We start from the raw sequence: 21,048 nt of genomic DNA, 5'->3' as shown, positions 1-21,048 counted from the left end.
GGCCCGCTCCGCTCTCACTGGGGTGCTGGGCACCCCGCAGGATCGGGCCCTTGGCAGCTCGCTCCCGGGCGGGGCCCCCGCCTTGCCGGGCTCCACACAGCTCTCTCCAGGGCCTGCCCGGTGCTGGGTCCGGGGTCCCTGCATCGCCCGAGCCGGCCCAGCCCGGTGTCCGCTTCAAGCCCTGCAGCCCCAGGGGGTCCGGGGTCCCTCCCCAGCGGGGCACGGCCCCCGGGGTACAAGTAACGGCAGAGCTCGGCTCTTCCTGCTCCCAGCCGGCGCTAGCCACACCCCGGGCTGGGCTGCAGCGGAGCCGGATCCCCACCCACGGGAGACACGCTGATGTGCAAAGCTCCCAGAAACCTCCCCGCGGACACGGTTGCATTAGTGGGGAAAACCCCAAGCCCCGGGACCGCTGCAGGCCGGAAAGACTCGGCTAGAGCCGGAGCTTTGAAAGCCTCTCCTCACCCGCTGTCTCCATGGGGAGACTGACCCCGGGTGGGAGGAATCCGGATTCGATCCGGTTTAGTCAGAACGCAACGCTGAGGAAGCCCAGTGGCATCCCAGGTCTGTAGCTAACCTGAGGGCCCAATCTCCCCCCTCCCCCATTGCTGGCGGCTCGCTCCCTGCACCGCAGCAAGGGCTCTGGCCTCCGGGCACCGAACAGCTCCCGTGGCACCCAGTGATGCGGGCTGCAGCGCCCTGGCGGGACGGGGATGGTCCAGCCGAGCCGAGTCACTGTATTTCCAGCCCCCTCAGGCATCAGCCGCCGGCCCGTTTGCTGCTCTCCCGGGCGGAGTTTCAGCGTGACAGGAGCGCAAGGGGCCCGGGGCGAGCCAGCAAGTTGTGTCGGGGATCAGCGGGTCGGGAGCGCGGGGCTAGAACCGGGCCGAAGGCTCCCAGCCCGGGCCGCGGGGTTCTGCCCTGGGACGGGGCGTTGGCCGCGTTCCTCCCCGCTGTGGAGGGGGCTGAGCCGGGTGCTCCAGGCCAGCCAGAGCCAGGGGACCGGGAGGACAGTACCGCCCATCCCCGCGCGTCTCGCCCCGCCGGGGCGGGAGGCAGGGCCGGCGCTCGATGGGCCGCGGCTGCTCTGACCCAGGAGGGCGGCGGATTTGTACTGACTCTGATCCCGGCCCACGTGCAGCCTTGACGCCGGGAAATGTTGTTGTCGGGTTTGGGGCGGGGGCCGAAACGGGCGGTTCTCCGCGTCCCAGCGAACACCGGCTCCTGCCCGCGGCTCGGAGCGGGCTGGGGCGTTGGCAAGAGACTGAGAATCGGCTGCGCCCAGTGTCTCCCGCGGGAGTCGCTGGATCCGGAGGGAACCTGGCCACGCGCCCCAGAAGTGACCAGTTCCTTGGGGGGCCCAACCTGAGCGCCCCGTCGGGGCCCCGGGCCCGCCCGCTGCTAACCGGGGCAGTGGGAGCCCAGTCACCGGAGCAATTTAAACCGGACCGAGGCGTGTCCTGGAGAACGATCCTGCCCCTAGTCCTGGGTCCCAGCGCACTGGCCAGGGGCTGTGCGCGGGGCGGGGCGGGCCAGGCCCGCGCTCCGGCCTCTGATTCCAGCCTTCTCCCAACCAGGCGGACCCGCCCCAGGGACCCGCCCGAGCGGGCAGGGGTGTTGGGCTGCCGAGCAGGCCGGGGAATGGCACGGGGCTCCCATCGCAGGGTGTGCGCGCTGCGGCCGGGCAGAGGGCGGGCGCGCCAGGGCATCGCGAACCACCGCCACGGCGCAGGGGCTCGCGGGCGGCTTTCCAGGCGGCTCCGACCAACCGGCCGGGAGAGCAGGGGGGTTAAGGCGGCCCCAGGGCCCAGCAGAGCGGCCCGCGGGCGCTAATGCGCGCGGCTCCCCCGGGGGCCCGGCTCCGGCTCCACGCGCTGCCCCACGCAGGGGGCTCCAGGCGCCCGCAGGCTCCTTGGTCCTAACCCGACGTGACAGCGCCCTTGAATCTTTCATCGTGTCCCGCGGCCGCGCCATCAGCTCCGCGGAGCGTGCGCCTCCCTCCCGCTGAATTATTTGCGGGGTCCGGTCCGGCGCCTGGCCCGCTCCGAGTCCGGCCGCCCCCGCGCCCGGCCCGAGGGAGAACCCGGGCCAGCCGGGGGAGGAATGGAAGTGGATCGGCAGAGGAGCCTCCACGGAGAAGAGCTGCGAACGACCCCCGGCCCTAACCCGCTCCCGCGCTCGGCTCAGACACGTCCCCGTCCTCCTAGCGACAGGCGCCGCCCGGGGGCTTTCTATGCCCCCCGCAGCCAAGGCAGCTCTGCCCGTGGGAATGCAGCTCCCTCCGGGGTGGGACGCGACCGCGCCCAGCAGCGGTTTAGGACAGGAAGTGAAGCTCCGTGCTGGGTTCAGTAGGGGAATAAACCACCCGAGCCGAAAAAACAAGGAGGAGTCCGGGGGCACCTTCAAGACTGGCCGATTAACTGACGGTGCGTCTGAAGAAGTGGGGTTTTTACCCAGGAAAGCTTATGCCCAAATAAATCGGTTAGTCTTTAAGGTGCCCCCAGACTCCTCCTAACAGGGCTACCCACCCCCCGATACGTGGCACCTGAGCCGGGCACTGGCCCGGATGTGCAGCTGCACCTGGATTCTTACCAAGGGAATCCTGGGATCTCGAGTGACCCCAAATGGGCAGCGCCTGGGGTTTTACATGTCCCCAGGGAGACGGCACCTCCGCTGGCTCGGCATCCTTAGCACCTCTGGGGGCCTGGCAGGGATGCCCAGGGGGGTTTCCTGGGGAGATCCCCCATCCGAGGGCTGCCCGGACTCGGCTCGGCTGAGCCTGCGAGATCACAGCCTGAGGCGAGTGAGCGGCAAGCAAATGCTTCTCCAAAACGTCCAGGGCCTCCCAGTGGGCTCGGCCGCCTCCCGTCTTCCTGTTTCTAACCTCAGCCAGCCCCGGGCACCAGGCACTCTGCTCCCCAGCTCCCGGCCCGGCCTCTGCCCCTTGCTGATTCTCCCCACTGCCGGGTCTTAGCAGCTCCGGCTCTGTGTCTGCTCGGCCTTGGCCTGCTTTCCGGGCTGGGAGAGACGCCCTCTCCGTGGCACCAGGCAGCACCGAGCAGTCGGCCGGTCCCACTGAGACTGGCGCTAGCACCAGGAGAGCTGCTGGGAAGAACATTGTTTGAGATACAGGGTGAGGAGCCAGTGGGGCCTGATGGCTTCTTGGGACAGGTTCCTCCCAGTCAACCCCCGGCCCAACCGTTCCCAGGCGGCCATCCCAGCGGCATTTCTAGGGTACCGCCAGCAGGTCTGGGCGTGGTCTCCTTCCTAGCCAGGGAAGGCACGTCTCACCAGGCCTGATACAGACTGGGGGGCTCGGGGGTGCCAGAGCCAGGCGGGCGGGGGCAATATCGGGTATAGCTTCTCCGTCGGCACAGGGCGCTCTGCCTGCAGACTGCGGCCCTGCTCATGGGCCTATGCGGGACAGGCCTGGTCCGTCGGCCTCGTGCCAGGCGACGCTCGCCCCGTCGACAGGTGCGTCTCCACTGGTGTCTCGGTATAGCAGCCACCCTCCATTTCTTTACGGGTAGAGGGGATGGGGGAGGGGGAGGCGGGTCCCAGAACGTGTCTCTTGTAGCGTGGAGCCATGGGCTGGAGTAGGGCGCGCGGCCATTCTCCGCCCCATGCTGGAGACGGCGCAGGCAAACCGGGCAGGGCAGGGGCACGTGAGGCCCCAGCTGAGATCGGGGCCCCGTGGTGCTGTGTGCTGCACAGCCACATAGGACCTGATCCCAGAGGATTTAGGCACCTAAAGATGCTGACTGGCACCTGGGCGGATGTTCAGAGGAGCCAAGGCAAGTTTGGTGCTTAATTCCCATAGATTTCAAACATGCCTGTAGGCACTTTTCAAAGTCCCACTGATCTGCCTCTCTGGGCACCTAAATCACTTGTCCCTTAATGCTCACCCTAAAGAGCTTAAAATCCAAATAGGCAAGACCCAGGGGGAAGGGCAGCACAGAGAGGGTGGTCTCCTGAGCCCCGCTGCAACCCCCTAGACACTTGGGCCTGGCTCCACAGAGGGATTTATGCTCCTCCTTGCCACTGAAAGGTGCTAGGGGTCTTTGTGGGTCCGGGCCTGACCACCCTGAAGACAAGCAAAGCGCCCTGGGCCCTCCCTCCCGTCACTGCGACTGGACTGGCAGTGGAGAGCGGCTGCATTCCCAGAGCGGCGCGTTCGGAAGGTGCATGGAGGCAAGTTCCGATCTGCAGGGAGGAATTTAGCGTCTGGCCTGTTGCCACGGCCTGGTAGGTTCACCTGCAGTTTAATTAGGAAAAGAGGGATGGGGAGGGAAGAGGAGAGAGAACAGGAAACATGTTGCAACTGGCTGCAGCCCCAGCCCTCGGAGGAGCCGGGCACCCGCTCTGCCCCTTCGTGGGGGCAGAACTCCCGGAGCGGGGCAGCTCTTGGAAGGCCATTGGCGCGGCCCTGCTGACACCATGCGATGGGCAGGGTCTGGAGGCTTGGCTGAGCGCCCCAATTCCTGGGAACTTCTAGGAGCCTCCTGAACCAGTCAAACTAGACCAGAAATCCCAGGCGACTTGGGAGAGGTCCAGTGTTTGCTGTGTCAGGCTGGGAATGGCACCAATCAGCCGTTCCCAGCCAGGTCCCAGGGGCACGGCGAGCCGGTACCAGGAAAGGTGATGGGAAAACCTCCGCGGAAATTGCTCCAAACTGAAAAAACTGGCAGGTTCGGCGGCAGGTTCTGGTTGGTTCTGATGGTGGCCCAGGAAGAACCACAGCCTGTTAATGGGGAGAGGTGACTGCATGACTTCAGTTCTCCGTCCAGCTCCACTTGGTCCACACCGTGATGGTGTCGACACCAGCAGGAGGTCTGGGTCCCATCATGAAACACTCTAGTTTGACCCAAACAGGCCACATTGCATGCTGGGATTGTAGTCTCCACAGCGTCCGCCTCCATATTAAAGAGGAAGGCAGCGGTAATTGGCTCAGTTTAATGCAAATTAATTAGTGTGACCTTTTGATAAGTACATCAGACGCAGGAAGCCGGCCAAACAATCCGTGGGGCCACTGGACGATCGAGGGGCTAATGGAGCACTCAAGGAAGACAAGGCCATTGTGAAGAAGCTAAATGCATTGTTTGCATCAGTCTTCACTGCCAGCTTTGTGAGGGAGATTCCCACACCTGAGCCATTCTTGTTAAGGACAAATCTGAGGAACTGTCCCAGATTGGGGTGTCAGTGGAGAAGGTTTTTGAACAAATCAATAAATAAATTAAACAGCCATAAGTGACCAGGACCAGATGGTATCACCCAAGAGTTCTGAAGAAACTCAGATGTGAAATTGCAGAACTGCTAACTGTGGTGCGTAACCTATTGCTTAAATCAGCCTCTGGACCAGATGACTGGAGGATTGGTAATGTGACGCCAATTTTTAAAAAAGGCTCCAGAGGCGATCCCAGCAATTACAGGCCAGGAAGCCTGACTCCAGTACCAGGCAAACTGGTTGAAACTATCGTAAAGAAGAGAATTATCAGGCATGTAGATGAACGCAATATGTTGGGGAAGAGTCAGCACAGCTTTAGGAAAGGGAAATCACGCCTCACCAATCTATTAGAATTCTTTAAGGGTGTCAACAAGCATGTGGACAAGGGGGATCCACTTGGACTTTCAGAAAGCCTTTGAGGTGGTGCCTCACCAAAGGCTCTGAAGCAAAGTAAACTGTCATGGGATAACAGGAAAGGTCCTGTCATGGGTCAGTAACTGGTTAAAAAACAGGAAACAAAGAGTAGGAATAAATGGTTAGTTTTCACAATTGATAGTGGGAAATAGCAAGGTCTCCGAAGGATCTGTATGGGGACCTGTGCTATTCAACATATTCCTAAATGACCTGGAAAAGGGGGTAAACAGTGAGGTGGCAGATGATACAGAAGTACTCGGGATAGTTAAGTTCAAAACTGACTGCAAAGAGTTACGAAGGGATCTGACAAAATTGGGTGACTGAGCAACAAAATGGCAGATGAAATTCAATGCTGATAAATGCAAAGTAATGCACATTGGAAAACATCATCCCGACTACACATATACTATGATGGGGTGTAAATTAGCTGTTACCATTCAAGAAAGATCTTGGGAGTCATTGTGAACAGTTCTCTGAAAACATCCACTCCATGTGCAGCGGCAGTCAAAAAAGCCAACAGAATGTTGGGAACCATTAGGAAAAGGATCGATAATAAGAGAAAATATCATACTGCCGCTATAGAAATCCGTGGTACACCCACACCTTGACTTCTGGTTGCATCATCTAAAAAGAAATTAGAATTGGAAAAGGTACAGAAAGGGACAGCAAACATGATTAAGGGTTTGGAACAGCTTCTGTATGAGGAGAGATTAATAAGACTGGGACCGTTCAGCTTAGAAAAGAGGCGACTAAAGGGGGATCTGATAGAGGACTATAAAACCATCACTGATGTGGAGAAAGTGACTAGGAAGTTTAATTTACCCCTTCACATAACACAAGAACCGGAGGTCAGCCAATGAAGTTAACAGGCAGCAGGTTTAAAACAAACAGAAGGAATATTTCTTCAGACAATGCACAGTCAGTCTGTGGAACTCCTTGCCAGGAGATATCGTGGAGGCCAAAAGTATAACTGGGTTCAAAAGAATTAGATAAGTTCATAGAAGTCCATCAGTGTTATTAACCGGCTGGTCAGGGATGCAACCCCCTGCTCTGGGTGTCCCTAAATCTCTGACTGCCAGAAGCTGGGACTGGACAACTCAATAATTGCCCTGTTCTCATTGTTCCCCCTGGGGCACCTGGCATTGGCCACTGTCGGCAGACAGGACACTGGGCTGGATGGACCATTGGTCTGACCCAGTCTGGCTGGTCTTACGTCCTCCTGGTAAACTGTCAACATTCCCATGGTTGGGTCCAGTTTGGGCAGCCCATAGCGTACAGGGAGCCTGCATAGATGAATTCTCCCAAGCGTGAAAAGCCACATTGGAATCTGAGCCGCAGCTGGGGCTGGTGTTTTCAGAATTGCTGTCAGATAGCGCCTGCCTCAGCACGGTCTTTACGCCTGTGCACCTGGGGGTTTCTGTGGACGTCGATGGGTCTGGCTGGGTCAGAGCTGTGGTGTTCTGCTGCAGTGTCCTGGGAAGTTGACTTTCCCATGGCCTCTCTAATAGCCCCAGAGTCTGCGTAGGCTAGAGCTGTACCATCCTCTGTCGTCCCAGGAGGGCTCTGGTGACCCAGGCTGTGCCGTCGGGGCCGGAAACACGCAGCGTTGCAGGGTGGCCCTGAGGCAGGTTTATTCGTGCTCTCCTGTGCCATCCACAGATGGGCTTCTGGGAAGTGCCTCTGCCAAGAGACAGGAAGTGGCTGTGGCTGTTGCCTGCAGCCGTAATGCTCCATGTTTCTGACCCCTGTGGGTTCAAAGGTCAGACAACATTTAAACAGCCCCATGCTCTCATCAGAACTGCAGTGCTTAGTGACGGCCAGAAAAAGCGTGAAGCTTTTTGGAAAGTTTAAGCAAAAGTAGGCCCGTTGTTACTGAGAACAGTTGGGGAGGGAGAGACATGGATCTGCTTGTAAATGACCGATATCACCCCGTTTTGAACAGCTCTTTCTCTGAAGCCAGTGGAGCTCGAAAAGGAGGGTTTGGAAGAGAACTAGGCCTGAGGGAGGAGAAGTACATGATGTGCTGGTGAATACTGCCCTTGATTAGGCTGGCTTGTAAGGGTTAAAAAGAAATCTTTGTTTGCAGATGCACTGGAGTTCATTGCTAATAACAGTGATGGTGCTTTGCTTTGTAACAACTACTCCCAGCGTTCTCTGCAAGGAAAACTTCACAGCCGCGGCTGCGAAGTGAAAAACATCCCACCATTAAGCTTGGGCACCAAAAGAGGCAGGGCCCCGGGGCATGAGTTTGTCAGACCTTATCGAAGAGGCAGGGAGCGGATTCTGATTGCTTTTAAGCAGTGCCTTGTTAATTTGACACTGGCGCATATTAAAAACGAACGCACAAATCGGCAGCGTGGCGCTCCGGGACGGTTTCACAGATGCACTTTTTTTCCGTCTCATAAGATCATAGTGGCTTGCTAAGCAGACGGCAATGAATCATTGAAAAGCCACCAGGCTTTGTGAAGCTTGCTAAGTACACGAGAAATACACCAGGGGACATTTTCACTCGCGCCGGCAATCTAACCGCAGGCAGCAATTAAAGCAGCTTCACCTCCAATGGCCCAACCGTGACTGGCAAGTCAGAGGGGCCGAATTGCAGCTTTGCAGATCGGCGCCCACCATGTATTTTGCAGCCACGGACGTGTCCAGGGCCGAGATAGGGGCCTGTCATGCCTGCAAACAGAGAGAGCAGGTCTCAGAGCAAGTGGGAACACGCTCGTGCCATTATGTAGCTAGCTACCCTGGTCCCAGTCTCAGGCCAGAGCTGCTGCAACTGTTTTCACCGAAAAACATTTTCTGACAAAAAACCTGGACATTCCGGACATCCCCGTCCCAACCTTGTTTGGATCAAAACCGGTCAGTGTGGTTGTTGAAAAACCCAAAGCCTGAAAAGCAAAAAAAGCAACAACAACAAAAAGGGTTTTAGGTTTTTCAACAAGAACCCGAAATATTGCAGCAAAAATGAAAAAGGGGCTGGGAACGCGGTATCCACACCGGGCGGCTATGCCGGGTCCCGGATCGCATCCCGTCCTGTGCGCTCCAAGCGGGAGCCTGCCCAACAGAGCAGCTGCCCCTTCCCGGGCCGCCCCGCCGCCCTCACGCCTTCCTCACCCAGACATCAGCCTGGGAGAGGCTCTTTAACCCCTTCCAGCTCTTGCTTCCCCGAGGTATCTGAGCAGCGGGGACCGGGGGCCAAGGGCTTGGGCAGCCGTCCTGGGCTCTGTGGCCTGCTCTGCTGCTCACTGACCTTGTGTGACCTGGGGGAAGGCGCCTCCCTGCTCCAGGCTCCAGTTTTCCCGTCTGTCCAAGGAGACTCACGATCCTGACCCGCCTTCACAGGACGCTGCAGGCTTCTTCCTAGGGCTCGCGCAAGGTGGCTCAGGCAGTGCGTGATGCGAACACTGATCCGTGCCCCCAGCAAGCAGCTTTCCAAAGGAAGGGGCCAGAGCCCCGGCCCTGGAGAGAAACACCAGTGGATAAGCCGAATTCCTCGCCCCACTTTAGCCAGGACTCAGGAGTTGCAGTTCCTAGGGCCCGGGCGGCCTGGCCCGGCCTGGTGTGAGGGTCACGGGGGAGCTCTGCTCGGCCCCAGCCCCTCCCTCTCCTTCAGCTGGCGTTTACACATTTTAATTGGTTAATTGAATTGGAATGAATAATTAAACGATCTAAACATTTTCTCGGCCGCCCACGGCCTTTCGACCCGCACCATCGTTTCGGCGGGAAGCTTTTGGCCTGCTGGAAAATCTTCAGCTCGCCAACTCCAACAGATTTTCGGCTTTCCATTGGAAATCACTAAAAAATCTCAATGGGGAATTTTGAAGGGAAAAAAAAGATTTCGAAGTTAAAAAAAAAGATTTTTCCGCCTCCAAATTTCCCATGCAAAATAATCAGCGTTTTCCGAGCAGCCCGGTGTGGAGGTCGGCAAAGCAGAGACTCCAGCCCTGGGCTGGATCAAACCGATCACTCTGCTCCCAGGCAGGGTGATGCACAAGGCAGGGAGAGCGAGGGGAAGGGTGACCCAGTGGTCAGAGCTGTAGCCTGGGGCTTGGAGATTCTGAGTCAGGTCCCCATTCTGCCACCGATTTCTTGTGTGACCTCCTGGGCAAGTCACATAACCTGGCCTCAGTTTCCAGGGGTTGTGATGCAGAAAGCAAACATCCACAAAGCTGCGTCCTCCTTAACCCTCTCCTTTGCCACCGGACACGGCTGTGCTGATACCAGGCCCGCTGTGCGCTTTCCTGCTACTGCTGCCAGTCTGCACCTCTTGTCTCTCGTCTTCTCCTTAACCTGGCCACAGACTGTCCTTTGATTCTGGGTTTGTACAGGACCTTGCACAGCAGGGCCCAGAGCCACGGCTGGGGCTCCTGCATCACACAGCCGCCACGCTGGAGCGCCAGTGCCGTCACAGCCGGACCCCGGGCGCCAGCGGGAGGAATTGATATGTGTGAAGCCAGGACGTTTCTCTCGCCTCTCCAACATGCCAGGCCATCTCCCCTGCTGCCGGCGAGCCAAGGGCAGCATGCGAGGCCCTGCGCAGAATGGGAGATCCACCTTGGCAAACATACTGGCTCCTACGAGGAGCTACTCCAGCCTGCAAAGAGGGTCCCTTCCGGAGCAGCTCATTCCTACCGTGGGAACCTGCCCCTCTGAAACGCTGCCCCCTGAGCCAGTGGAGGAAGGGGCCCCTGAATCATGCCCGCAGCGTGGTGGGAGGGCAGTGCCAAGGCTCTACCAGATCGCCGCCCCCAAGGGCTTACAGTGGAAAGGCAACAGGAGACAAGACAAGAGCGAACACAGAGCAGGGAGTGACTCCCAGAGCTTGTGTGGGGAGACACAGGGGGCAGGAAGCAGGGGGGAGGGGAGAGGTGGATGGAGGCAGGGCCGGAGATATGGAGAGCTTGGACGGGCAGGGGAGCTGGCTTGAGCTGTGGTGCAGCAGCAGCGTGGGAGCTAGGGCAGCAGGCGAGGGGCTGCAGTGGGGCCTGCGGAAGGGGCACCAGACCAGGAATCAGGAGGTCTCAGTTTTGCTCCCTTCTCTGCCACTGCCTCACTGTGAGAGCTGGGGGGAGTCTCAGCCTCAGTTTCCCCCCGCTGCGAAGTGGCAGTGATGATACTGACCCGGCTCTGTGGAAGGAAGGGCTGTGGTGATGCTATGTATGATTTGGGGTGGGGGGAGATGGAGGAGGGCGGCAGGGACCCTGGGCTGGGCTGGGCAGGCCAGACAGTGGAAGGCTGCAGCAGGAGAGAGGCCAGGCCAGCCTATGCTCGGCGAACGGGGTGAGGCTTTGGGAGCTGGGCTGGGAGGGGCAGGAATGAAGGGAGTGAGAGAGGAGCCCCAGGCTGCGTGGGTGCTGGGCTGGGGGCGTCCTTGGAGGCACAGCATAGAAAGAAGCAGAGACACCTTCAACCCCTGCGGATTGGCCCCTCCGAGGTGCTTGTGGGCCTGTGCTGTCCTCAGCATCCCCCTCCCGCAGCAGGCGAACCCCCCTCCCCCGGCAGGTGAATCCCTGCTGTCCCCCGTGGGTGACGGGCACATTGTGGGGCGCCAGGTGTGCTTCCTAGTGGGGGGGCTGCCTGGCTCCCGGGGGGGAGGCTCTCTGAAGGTCACCCCCATCAGCACTTCCCTGGCGCCAGGGTGAGGGGCCTCAGGGCAGGCGTCTCCACAGTCCAGCAGCTCCCAGCCCCACTGGTGCTAACCGGCCTCCCTGCTGGAGACCTCAGCAGAGGCCCAGGGCTGAGGACGTTCTGGAGGCCAAACCAGGTCCTGTCACCGCCAGGGCTGGCCCGTCAGTCTGCAGGGAGACCCTGGCTTCCTCCATACCCCATCCTGCCTGTCACCCAGCCGGACCCCCTGCTTTCCCAGCCTCTGACTGACCCCCACCCCTTCGCTTCCTCGCAGGCTTCCGGGAGAGCGCCTTCGCCTACGCCATCGCGGCCGCCGGGGTGGTGCACGCCGTCTCCAACGCCTGCGCCCTCGGCAAGCTGCAGTCCTGTGGCTGCGACCAGAAGCGCCGGGGGGACGAGGAAGCCTTCCGCAAGAAGCTGCACCGGCTCCAGTTGGAGGCCATGAACCGGGGCAAAGGGATGGTGCATGGGGTCCGGCTGGAGCACATGCCGGCCGAGACCCCAGGGCTCCAAGACTCCTGGGAGTGGGGGGGCTGCAGCCCCGATGTGGACTATGGGGAGAAGTTTTCCAAGGATTTCCTTGACTCCCGGGAAACCTACAGGGACATCCACTCCCGCATGAGGCTGCACAACAACCGCGTTGGCCGGCAGGTGAGTCCGTGCGCGCTGCAGCCAGCTCTCCCCTGGGGGGCGCCATGGTGCACAGGGGGAGCAGAGGCAGCACTGGGGGATGTTCTCCCCTCTCGACGCCTCCGCGAGGGGCAGCCAGGGACTGGGGGGGGAAGCTGCTCACACCCACAGCTGCTTGAGATGTTGAATGAAAATTTTGACCGGAACCGGCCTTTCCACCGTGCTGGAGTTTCTGCCAGAAACCCCCCACTCTCCTTGGCATCTTTTGGAAGCATTTCCCCGCGTTTCGTTTTGGTGGGGATAATCCCCCCTTCTCCCTGCCTTTGGGTTTAAGTCCCCCGCTCGCTTTCCCCACCTCAAATCGTTTGAAAAGTTTCAGAACGAAGCAGAGTCGGGCTTTTCTGGGTTGGGTTCTGGGTTGTCTGACCGAGACGGGAACTGGGGGTTGGTTTGGAGCCCCTCAACCGGACCAGGCTGGAAAAGAGACCCTGGGACTCCCCCACCTTGCAAACATCTTCCTCTTGCCTGGAGTCGTGGCACCTGTGCTAGAGAGACCCGCTCGGTAACGTGGGGCTTTCTCCTCGCACGGTCACACGTCTGCACAGGGTGAGCCCCCGGAGGGCGTCGCACTATCAGTAACTCTTTGCACGTCTCCAGAGCACCTTCCGTTCCAAGCCCTGTAGGAACAAACTGTTGCTAGTACTTAGACAGCATTAGCCCGAGTCCAGGCCGCATTGGGCTGGGCGTTGTGCAGACGGATCAGGACGGTCCCTGCCCCAGACAGCTGCCAGGCCACGTGTCGGACAGGCCGCGATCGGTAGAGGAAACAGGCAGAGAGCGGGAACATTAAGCTGAGAGCAGCAGAGAAGCAGCAGCCCCAGCCCAGCACTTGCCGGGTGGGAGGGATTGGCTGGCGCCGCATTAGAGGTGGGTTTTAAGGAGGGAGCTGACGGTGGCCGTGGTACGAATGCTGATGGGACGTGGATGTTGGTGGGAAGGGATGTCCCAGCACCCACCACTGAGCGGCAGCGCCCTCGGGGTGCGACGTGGCAGCTGGTTCACAGTGCTCAGCGGTGTAGGATGGGAAGTGGAGAACGGGAGCTGCGGGGGGGCACAGTGGGAAGGCTTTGGGGGCAGAATGGAATCGCCCCACCTGGAATTTGGCCAGGTTTTGTTGGAATGGCTTCAAGGGAGCCGCAGCCCTTGGGGGCCGGGAGCTGGGTGCACACATGGGCAGGTGTGCATGTGTGGGTGTGTCCATGCACACCACAGGGGTCAGCAAAGCAAGGATGGGCCTGGCGCACAAGGGAGGGTTGGCCCGTCTGGTGCAGGAGGGAGTGGGGGGAAGGAGGGGGCTGCAGTGAGGCAGGGAGGGGGTTGCAAGGCAGACCGGCTGCCTCCTCACCTCCAGCTCGCATGACGTCACCTTGCAAAAGGCGCTAATTAGCGACTCTCGCTGCCTGGCACAAGCCGTTCAGAAGCAGCCGGAGAGTGGAGGCTTCAAAGAAGGTGGAGAGGGGAGAGAGCCGCCCTTCCCTGCCCCAGCGCGGCTCCCCACACGCGCCATGCAGCCCCCCCCCCCCCCCGCCCAGCAGTTGTGCCAGTGCAGGCAGAGATCCTCACCTTGCAGCCACGGGCTCCTTCACACGGGCCGGCCTTAGGGAAAGGAGCACCCTGGGCGAACTGCCCGCGGGAAGAGGGGACCCAGGGGCCGGCCTGCTGCTCATGCCTCCACGCCAGGCTGGCAGCTCCAGGCGGCATCAACCCCCCCCCGACCTGGCTGGCCAGGGGCGCCAGCCCCGGGCTCCCCGCACTCAGCCCTGCTCTGGCAGCCCACACCTGCCAGCCTGGGGTGGTCTCCCATGTCACCCACCTGTAAGGCCAGTCCTGTCTCCAGAGACACGCCGCAGGCTCATGCCCCCAACACACACACGCTCCCTCAATACCCCCCTCGCGCGGTCTCTCCTCCCTGCACAACCGGGTGATGCTTCTCATCTGAACCATGCACTGTGCTGTCTGCCTGGCACCTCGTGTCCTCATTTCACCGGTGCCAAATGCTCCATCTTAGCCCTTTACCACACACACCCCACGTACGTGCCAGCTATCACACACACGTGGGCTGCAGCTATCGGATACACTGCAGTTTTACAACCACACGTCTGAGGGATGGATGATAAAACCCTCCCATGGACACGCCCCAGAGACAGCAGTCTGAGACGACCAGGACATACACGCTCCTACATCAGGCAGACAGAATCACAGACCCGCAGGGTTAGAGGGGACCACATGGGCCATCTCGTCTAACCCCTGCCAATGCAGGACTCGTTGGGTCTAACTCATCCCCCACAGATGGCTCCAGCCTCCTCTCAAAAACCTCCAGTGAAGGGGCTTCCACAGCCTCCCGAGGCGTCTGTGCCACTGTCCGACTGCTCTTACGGTGCGGGAGTTTTCCCTGAGATTCATCTAGCTCCATTCTGCTGGCGTTTGAACCTAGTGCCTCTTGTCCTCCCTGTGAAGAGCTTTTTGCAGATCCCCTGCAGAGCTCCTACATGGCTCGGGCAGAAAGATGGAGGCCCAGCTGCTCCCACTGGGCCAGCACCCACTTCCCTGTATGCTGCTGGCCACTCAGCGCATGGGGAAATCAGGCTGCTTATCTGGGTGCCTAACCAGGGACCGAGGAGCCGAACTTCCGGCTGCCTGGTTTGCAAATCCCAGTCTCTGCTTGTAGAACGGCCTCTTCCTAGAACACGCTCCTCCCCAGCGCCAGCGCCGTGGCTTAGGGGGGTCACAGCAGCATGCGGACTGGGCCCATGGTCTGTGTTTCTCCGCCTTGCTTACACCTGACAACCAGCTGAGGGTCTAAAGCCCCCAAGACTTGTGCCTCCAGAATCTACCCCCACATCCCCTTTGCCCATCGTGCTGTATCTGCGCCAGCAACCTCGCAGGATCGGGCCCCGTGAGATGGGAGAAAGGGGGACGAAAACCCACGCAGACCTTTAAAGCCTTTTAACCAATAGGAATGTAATATGCAAATAAACTAACGTGCCATCAGGCGGCTCACATCAGAACCTAAGAACAGCCAGACGGGGTCAGACCAAAGGTCCATCCAGCCCCATGTCCTGTCTGCTGACTGTGGCCAGTGCTGGGTGCCCCAGAGGGAATGAACAGAACAGGGAATCATCAAGTGATCCACCCCCTGTCGCCCATTCCCAGCTTCTGGCAAACAGAGGCCAGGGACCCCATCCCGGCCCAGCCTGGCTAATAGCCATTAATGGACCTGTCCTTCAGGAACTTCTCTAGCTCTTTTTTGAACCCTGTTCTAGTCTTGGCCTTCACAACATCCTCTGGCAAGGAGTTCCACAGGTTGACTGTGTGTTGTGTGAAGAAATACTTCCTTTTGTTTGTGTTAAACATACTTGGTGACCCCTAGTTCTTGTGTTATGAGAAGGAGTAAATAACACGTCCTTATCTACTTTTTCCACAACCGTCATGATTTTATATAGACCTCTGTCATATCCCCCCCGTAGTCGTCTCTTTTCCAAGCTGAACAGTCCCAGTCTTATTAATCTCTCCTCATACGGCAGCTGTTCCATATCCCTAATAATTTTTGTTGCCCTTTTCTGAACCTTTACCCATTCCAATCTCTCTTTTTTGAGATGGGGCGACCACATCTGCACACAGTATTCAGGGTGTGGACATACCATGGATTTATATAGAGGCAACATGATATTTTCTGTCTTATTATCTCTCCCTTTCTTAATGATTCCCAACATTCTGTTCGCTTTCTTGACACCGCTGCACATTGAGTGGATGTTTTCAGAGAACTCTCCACACTGACTCCAAGATATTTTTCTTGAGTGGTAACAGCTAATTTAGACCCCATCATTTTATATGTATTGTTGGGATGATGTTTTCCAATGTGCATTACTTTGCATTTATCAACATTGAATTTCATCTGCCATTTTGTTGCCCAGTCACCCAGTTTTGCGAGATCCTTTTGTAGCTCTTCGCAGTCTGCCTGGGACTTAACTATCTTGAGTAGTTTTGTATCATCTGCAAATTTTGCCACCTCACTGTTTACCCCTTTCTCCAGATCGTTTATGACTATGTGGAATAGGCCTGGCCCAGTACGGACCCCTGGGGGACACCACTATTTACCTCTCTCCATTCTGAAAACTGGCCATTTATTCCTACTCTTGTTTCCTATCTTTTAACCAGTTACCAATCTATGAGAGGACCTTCCCTCCTACTCATGACTGCTTAATTTGGTGAGGGACCTTGTCAAAGGCTTTCTGAAAATCTAAGTACACTATATCCACTGGATCCCCCTTGTCCACATGCTTGTTGACCCTCCTCAAAGAATTCCAGTAGATTGGTGAGGCGCGATTTCCCTGTACAAAAACCATGTTGACTTTTCCCCAACAAATTATGTTCATCTCTGTGTCTGACAATTTTGTTCTTTACTATAGTTTCAACCAGTTTGCCCGGTACTGAAGTCAGGCTTACCGGCCTGTAAGGGGTCACCTCTGGAGCCGTCTTTAAAAATTGGCATCACATTAGCTATCCACCAGTCATCTGGTCCAGAAGCTGATTTAAATGAGAGGTTACAGATGTCAGTTAGTAGTTCTGCAATTTCACATTTGAGTTCCTTCAGAACTCTTGGGTGATACCCGCTGGTCCTGGTGACTTATCACTGTTTAGTTTATCAGTTTGTTCCAAAACCTCCTCTAATGACGTGATTGGCTTAGTTATTGGTGCTGTCACAGCTGCCCCTCCTCTAGCTCTCAGCTGTTCAGATCTGACTGCAAATCCCCCCAAAACCTTTAATATGAGGGTTCCTTTTCTTCGAGCAGAACCATACAAGCCGTATCCCTGCAGGTGACGCACGGTGGATGGGACCCGTTGAATAGGATTTTAAAACAAGCAGGTTATTTATTTTCTTATTCTTTCTATTACAGTTGCATCTGGGAACCCCCGTTCCGGAGCAGGGCCCCGTTCTGCTAGTGGCTGGGCAGTGCAGACAAGTAAAACATTCCCCATGCGCTCACACTCGGGGTGCTCTTTGGGAAGCGCTTGTGGAATTGTTGCTTTGCTGATCTGTTAGGTCCATCAGTCTCAGCCGCAGATAATGGAAATACAGACCCGTGGGCTGACCCCATCGCTCTGCGAGGATTTCCCAGCTGAGACCACGCTGGTGCCAGCTCTTGCCTTGCTCAGACTTTGGTACTTTTGCAAAATGTATTTGTTTGTTTTGTCCCTGTAACAAATTAGTAGCCACCTAGGAACTTTGCTGAGGCAGCCGGGATCAAACTCAGGGTGTGTCTACACAGCAAAGCAAACCACCTGGCTGGCCAGTGCCAGCCGACGTGGGCTCAGGCTGCGGGGCTGTTTCTTTGCTGTGTAGACGCTTGGGCTGGAGCCTCTGAGACCCTCCCACCCTGCAGGGTCCTAGAGCCTAAGTCGGCTGGCACAAGCTGCGGGTGTCTAGCTGCTGTGTGGACATATCCTCAGAGTCGTTTGCTTCAAGTCCACAGCCCCTAAGCTAAAGGAGAATCCCAATTCACTCTTAACAATATAGATCCTATTCCTAGATTCATAGATTCTAGGACTGGAAGGGACCTCGAGAGGTCATTGAGTCCAGTCCCCTGCCTCATGGCAGGACCAAATACTGTCTAGACCATCCCGGACAGACATTTATCTAACCTGCTCTTAAATATCTCCAGAGATGGAGATTCCACAGCCTCCCTAGGCAGTTTATTCCAGTGTTTAACCACCCTGACAGTTAGGAACTTTTTCCTAATGTCCAACCTAAACCTCCCTTGCTGCAGTTTAAGCCCATTGCTTCTTGTCCTGTCCTATGAGGCTGAGGTGAACAAGTTTTCTCCCACCTCCTGATGACACCCTTTTAGATACCTGAAAACTGCTCTCATGGCCCCTCTCAGTCGTCTCTTTTCCCAACTAAACAAACCCAGTTCTCTCAGCCTCCTTCATAGGACATGTTCTCTAGACCTTTAATCATTCTTGTTGCTCTTCTCTGGACCCTCTCCAATTTCTCCACATCTTTCTTGAAATGCGGTGCCCAGAACTGGACACAATGCTCCAGCTGAGGCCTGACCAGCGCAGAGTGGAGCGGAAGAACGACTTCTCGTGTCTTGCTCACAACACACCTGTTAGTGTGTCACACAGCTGAGGAGTTCTGAGTCCATCCGATACAGGCCAGGGTAGAGTAGCAAGTAAAGGCTTGATTCTCCCATGTGCTTCATTATGAACCGGCAGTAAGTGTGTAACCTACACGCGCGCGCACACAGAGCCCATTTATAATGAAGGGCACGGGAGACTCAAGCCCTTGCTTGTTGCTTCGCACGGGCTCTCCTAGCCTGCTGGTAGTCCTGCCCAAAGTTAAGGTTCTCTGACACTTCCCATTATAAGGCCCTATTTTCAGTCGCTTATAACTTTGCCAGACTTCAGCCATCCGAGCTGACATTTCCAAAGCTGGGCATCTGCCTCAGGCTGAATTTTCCTGGAAAGGTTAATCAGAAATGGCGGCAGACGGCACACATGGTGGGGGATGTCTGGAGTGCACAGTGCGGGTTCATGCAATGCCCCTTTCTGTACAGAACGGTCGCTGTGGGTTTCATAGATGTTAAGGGCAGAAGGGGCAACCGTGGTTAGCTAGCGTGGCCTCCTGTCTAACACAGGTGTTGGGGCATTGCACCACGAGGTTACTCTAGTACTACGGGGCGAGTGGCACACACAGGTCTCTGAGCCGGACATGGACACTGCTCGTGGCGTCTCTGGGGCTAGCAGGCGTGGAAGCCTAGTGCGGTGGTGGGACTGGTCTCAGTGCCAAGAACCGAACATTGGTCCTGCTAGTGAAGGCAGGGGCTGGACTCGATGACCTTTCGAGGTCCCTTCCAGTTCTAGGAGATTGGTATATCTCAAAAAAAAAAAAAACAAACATGATATTGTGACAAACTGGCGGCCACCTAGGACGTGCCGGCTGCCATTACAGAACACAGGCGGCATGGGCCGTTGCATGCGGAGGCCACTTGAAATGCCATGGCCAGAGCTAGGATAGAATTCGGGCGCCCCTGGTCCAAGAGCCCTGACCACACGCTGACGGGAAATCGCCACTTGCTAGTGGCAGTACGCAGCCAAGGGCACAACTGAACATTTCTGTCCAGCAGGCGCTGTCAGGAATCACACACGCGATTCTGACAAGTTTGTTCAAGTCAGCCATGGAAAGTGCGTAGGACGCGGATTCCCGTCTGTGTTATCTCACGTCTTCGCTCATTCCTGACCCCTGCCCATGGGAATTTTCCTGACTGAGCCCAGAGTTGAGACTGGAGGCAAAAAACAGGCCACGGTCCCTGCTGCCAACGTAGAAACTGCAAATCTGCCTGCCTGGGTGAAAAGCCCCTGAAATCTGTCAGTGGCTGGTTGTCCCGGCCACGAAGACTGGACTGAGGCTCTGTCTACACTGGGGATTGGCTGCAATTATCCCAAGTGGTGAAGCTGCCGCAGTGCAAACCCGCAGCGTAGGCACATTCAGATCCCTGATCCGTGCTGGTGCGACCTCACCCTGCTTGCAAGCACCTCTGCAACGGCGCTAGAGGTTGGTACTGGGAGAGCCTGGCAAAGCCACAGGGCCGCAGCTGCTGTCCAGTTAGAAATGACTCGGACACTGGTGCTTTCATCACTGGCTCCTGGAGACCACAGCGGATCTCTTCATTAGCGGCTGTTTAGGTGCAGCGAAGCTGGAGGGAGGCATGACCTGGCCAGGGGAGTGTGGCGGTGGGTGTGATACAGGTTTAGAAGCAGCCGAGGGTGACCCATTACTGCTAAGCGGGCGCTGTGCAGCCACGTATTGTTTTCTATCCTGTAGGCCCTTGATTCTTCATCCCCCCCAATGTCTGACCTCTTCGGCATGTGTCCTCCCTGCTCAGACCCTGCTTCCCAGCGGCTTCAGATTTCATCACCCCCGCGCAGCTGCCACTCCCGGGCACGGCTCCCGTGAAAGCCGCTGGGGCCGTGACAGCGAGCGCTGGCCCCGGATGATGCTGGAGGGAGTCGCTGGCTGGCTATTGCGCTGGGCAGCTTCAAGGATGAATGCCCAGCCCTGTGCAGCACGCACGCTGCTGCCTGGCCAGGCGATTTCCCGGCCTCCTGAGTCTGCGACCACTCAGCACGGGGACGGTGCCACGTGTCCCAGAGTGAAACCGGAGTTCTGCTGAGTAAATCCCTATGCACCGAGCAAACAATGAACCTAGAAAACCACAGCCGGCGTGGAGAGCAGAGACAGTCCATAATTACCCAGCTCCTTAAACTCTCATAAGAACGGCCACACTGGGCAGACCAAGGGTCTGTCTAGCCCCGTGTCCTGTCTCTGATAGCGGACGGTGCTGGATGCTTCAGAGGCAATGAACAGAACAGGGCAATTATCGCGCGATCCATCCTCTGTCATCCAGGCCCAGCTTCTCTCATGGCATTTCCCCCAAGAATGGGGCTATTTACCAAGGGGACTCCTGGCCAGACTAACTCATGGCCTTTATCATCCACCTCTCTCAGTTCTCCCTGCAGGGTAAGTGAGATGCCCAGAAGGTTAACGGCATTTTGGGCTGTATAAGTAGGGGCATTGCCAGCAGATCGAGGGCCGTGATCATTCCCCTCTATTCAGCACTGGTGAGGCCTCATCTGGAGCACTGTGTCCAGTTTTGGGCCCCACACTACAAGGATGTGGATAAATTGGAAAGAGTCCAGCGGAGGGCAACAAAAATGATGAGGGGGCTGGAGCACATAACTTATGAGGAGAGGCTGAGGGAACTGGGCTTGTTTAGTCTGCAGCAGAGAAGAATGAGGGGGGATTTGATAGCTGCTTTCAACTACCTGAAGGGGGTTCCAAAGAGGATGGATCTAGACTGTTCTCAGTGGTGGCAGGTGACAGAACAAGGAGCAATGGTCTCAAGTTGCAGTGGGGGAGGTCTAGGTTGGATATTAGGAAACACGATTTCACTAGGAGGGTGGTGAAGCACTGGAATGGGTTCCCTAGGGAGGTGGTGGAATCTCCTTCCTGAGAGGTTTTTAAGGTCAGGCTTGACAAAGCCCTGGCTGGGATGATTTAGTTGGGGTTGGTCCTGCTTTGAGCAGGGGGT

General features: G+C 57.3%; 1 protein-coding gene across 1 annotated transcript in view; it reads left to right on the top strand.

Moving 5' to 3' along the window:
- Positions 1 to 21,048, top strand: part of WNT10A (Wnt family member 10A) — a 37,957-nt gene that overhangs the window by 7,612 nt on the left and 9,297 nt on the right. The window contains exon 3 of the mRNA XM_045032830.1: positions 11,541 to 11,917. Within this exon, the coding sequence (XP_044888765.1) occupies positions 11,541 to 11,917 (377 nt within the window). The remainder of the gene's footprint in view (positions 1 to 11,540; positions 11,918 to 21,048) is intronic.

Source organism: Mauremys mutica, chromosome 10, assembly GCF_020497125.1.
Source record: "Mauremys mutica isolate MM-2020 ecotype Southern chromosome 10, ASM2049712v1, whole genome shotgun sequence".
Classification (NCBI taxonomy): Eukaryota; Metazoa; Chordata; order Testudines; family Geoemydidae; genus Mauremys; species Mauremys mutica.
This window is presented reverse-complemented; position numbering and strand designations above follow the sequence as displayed.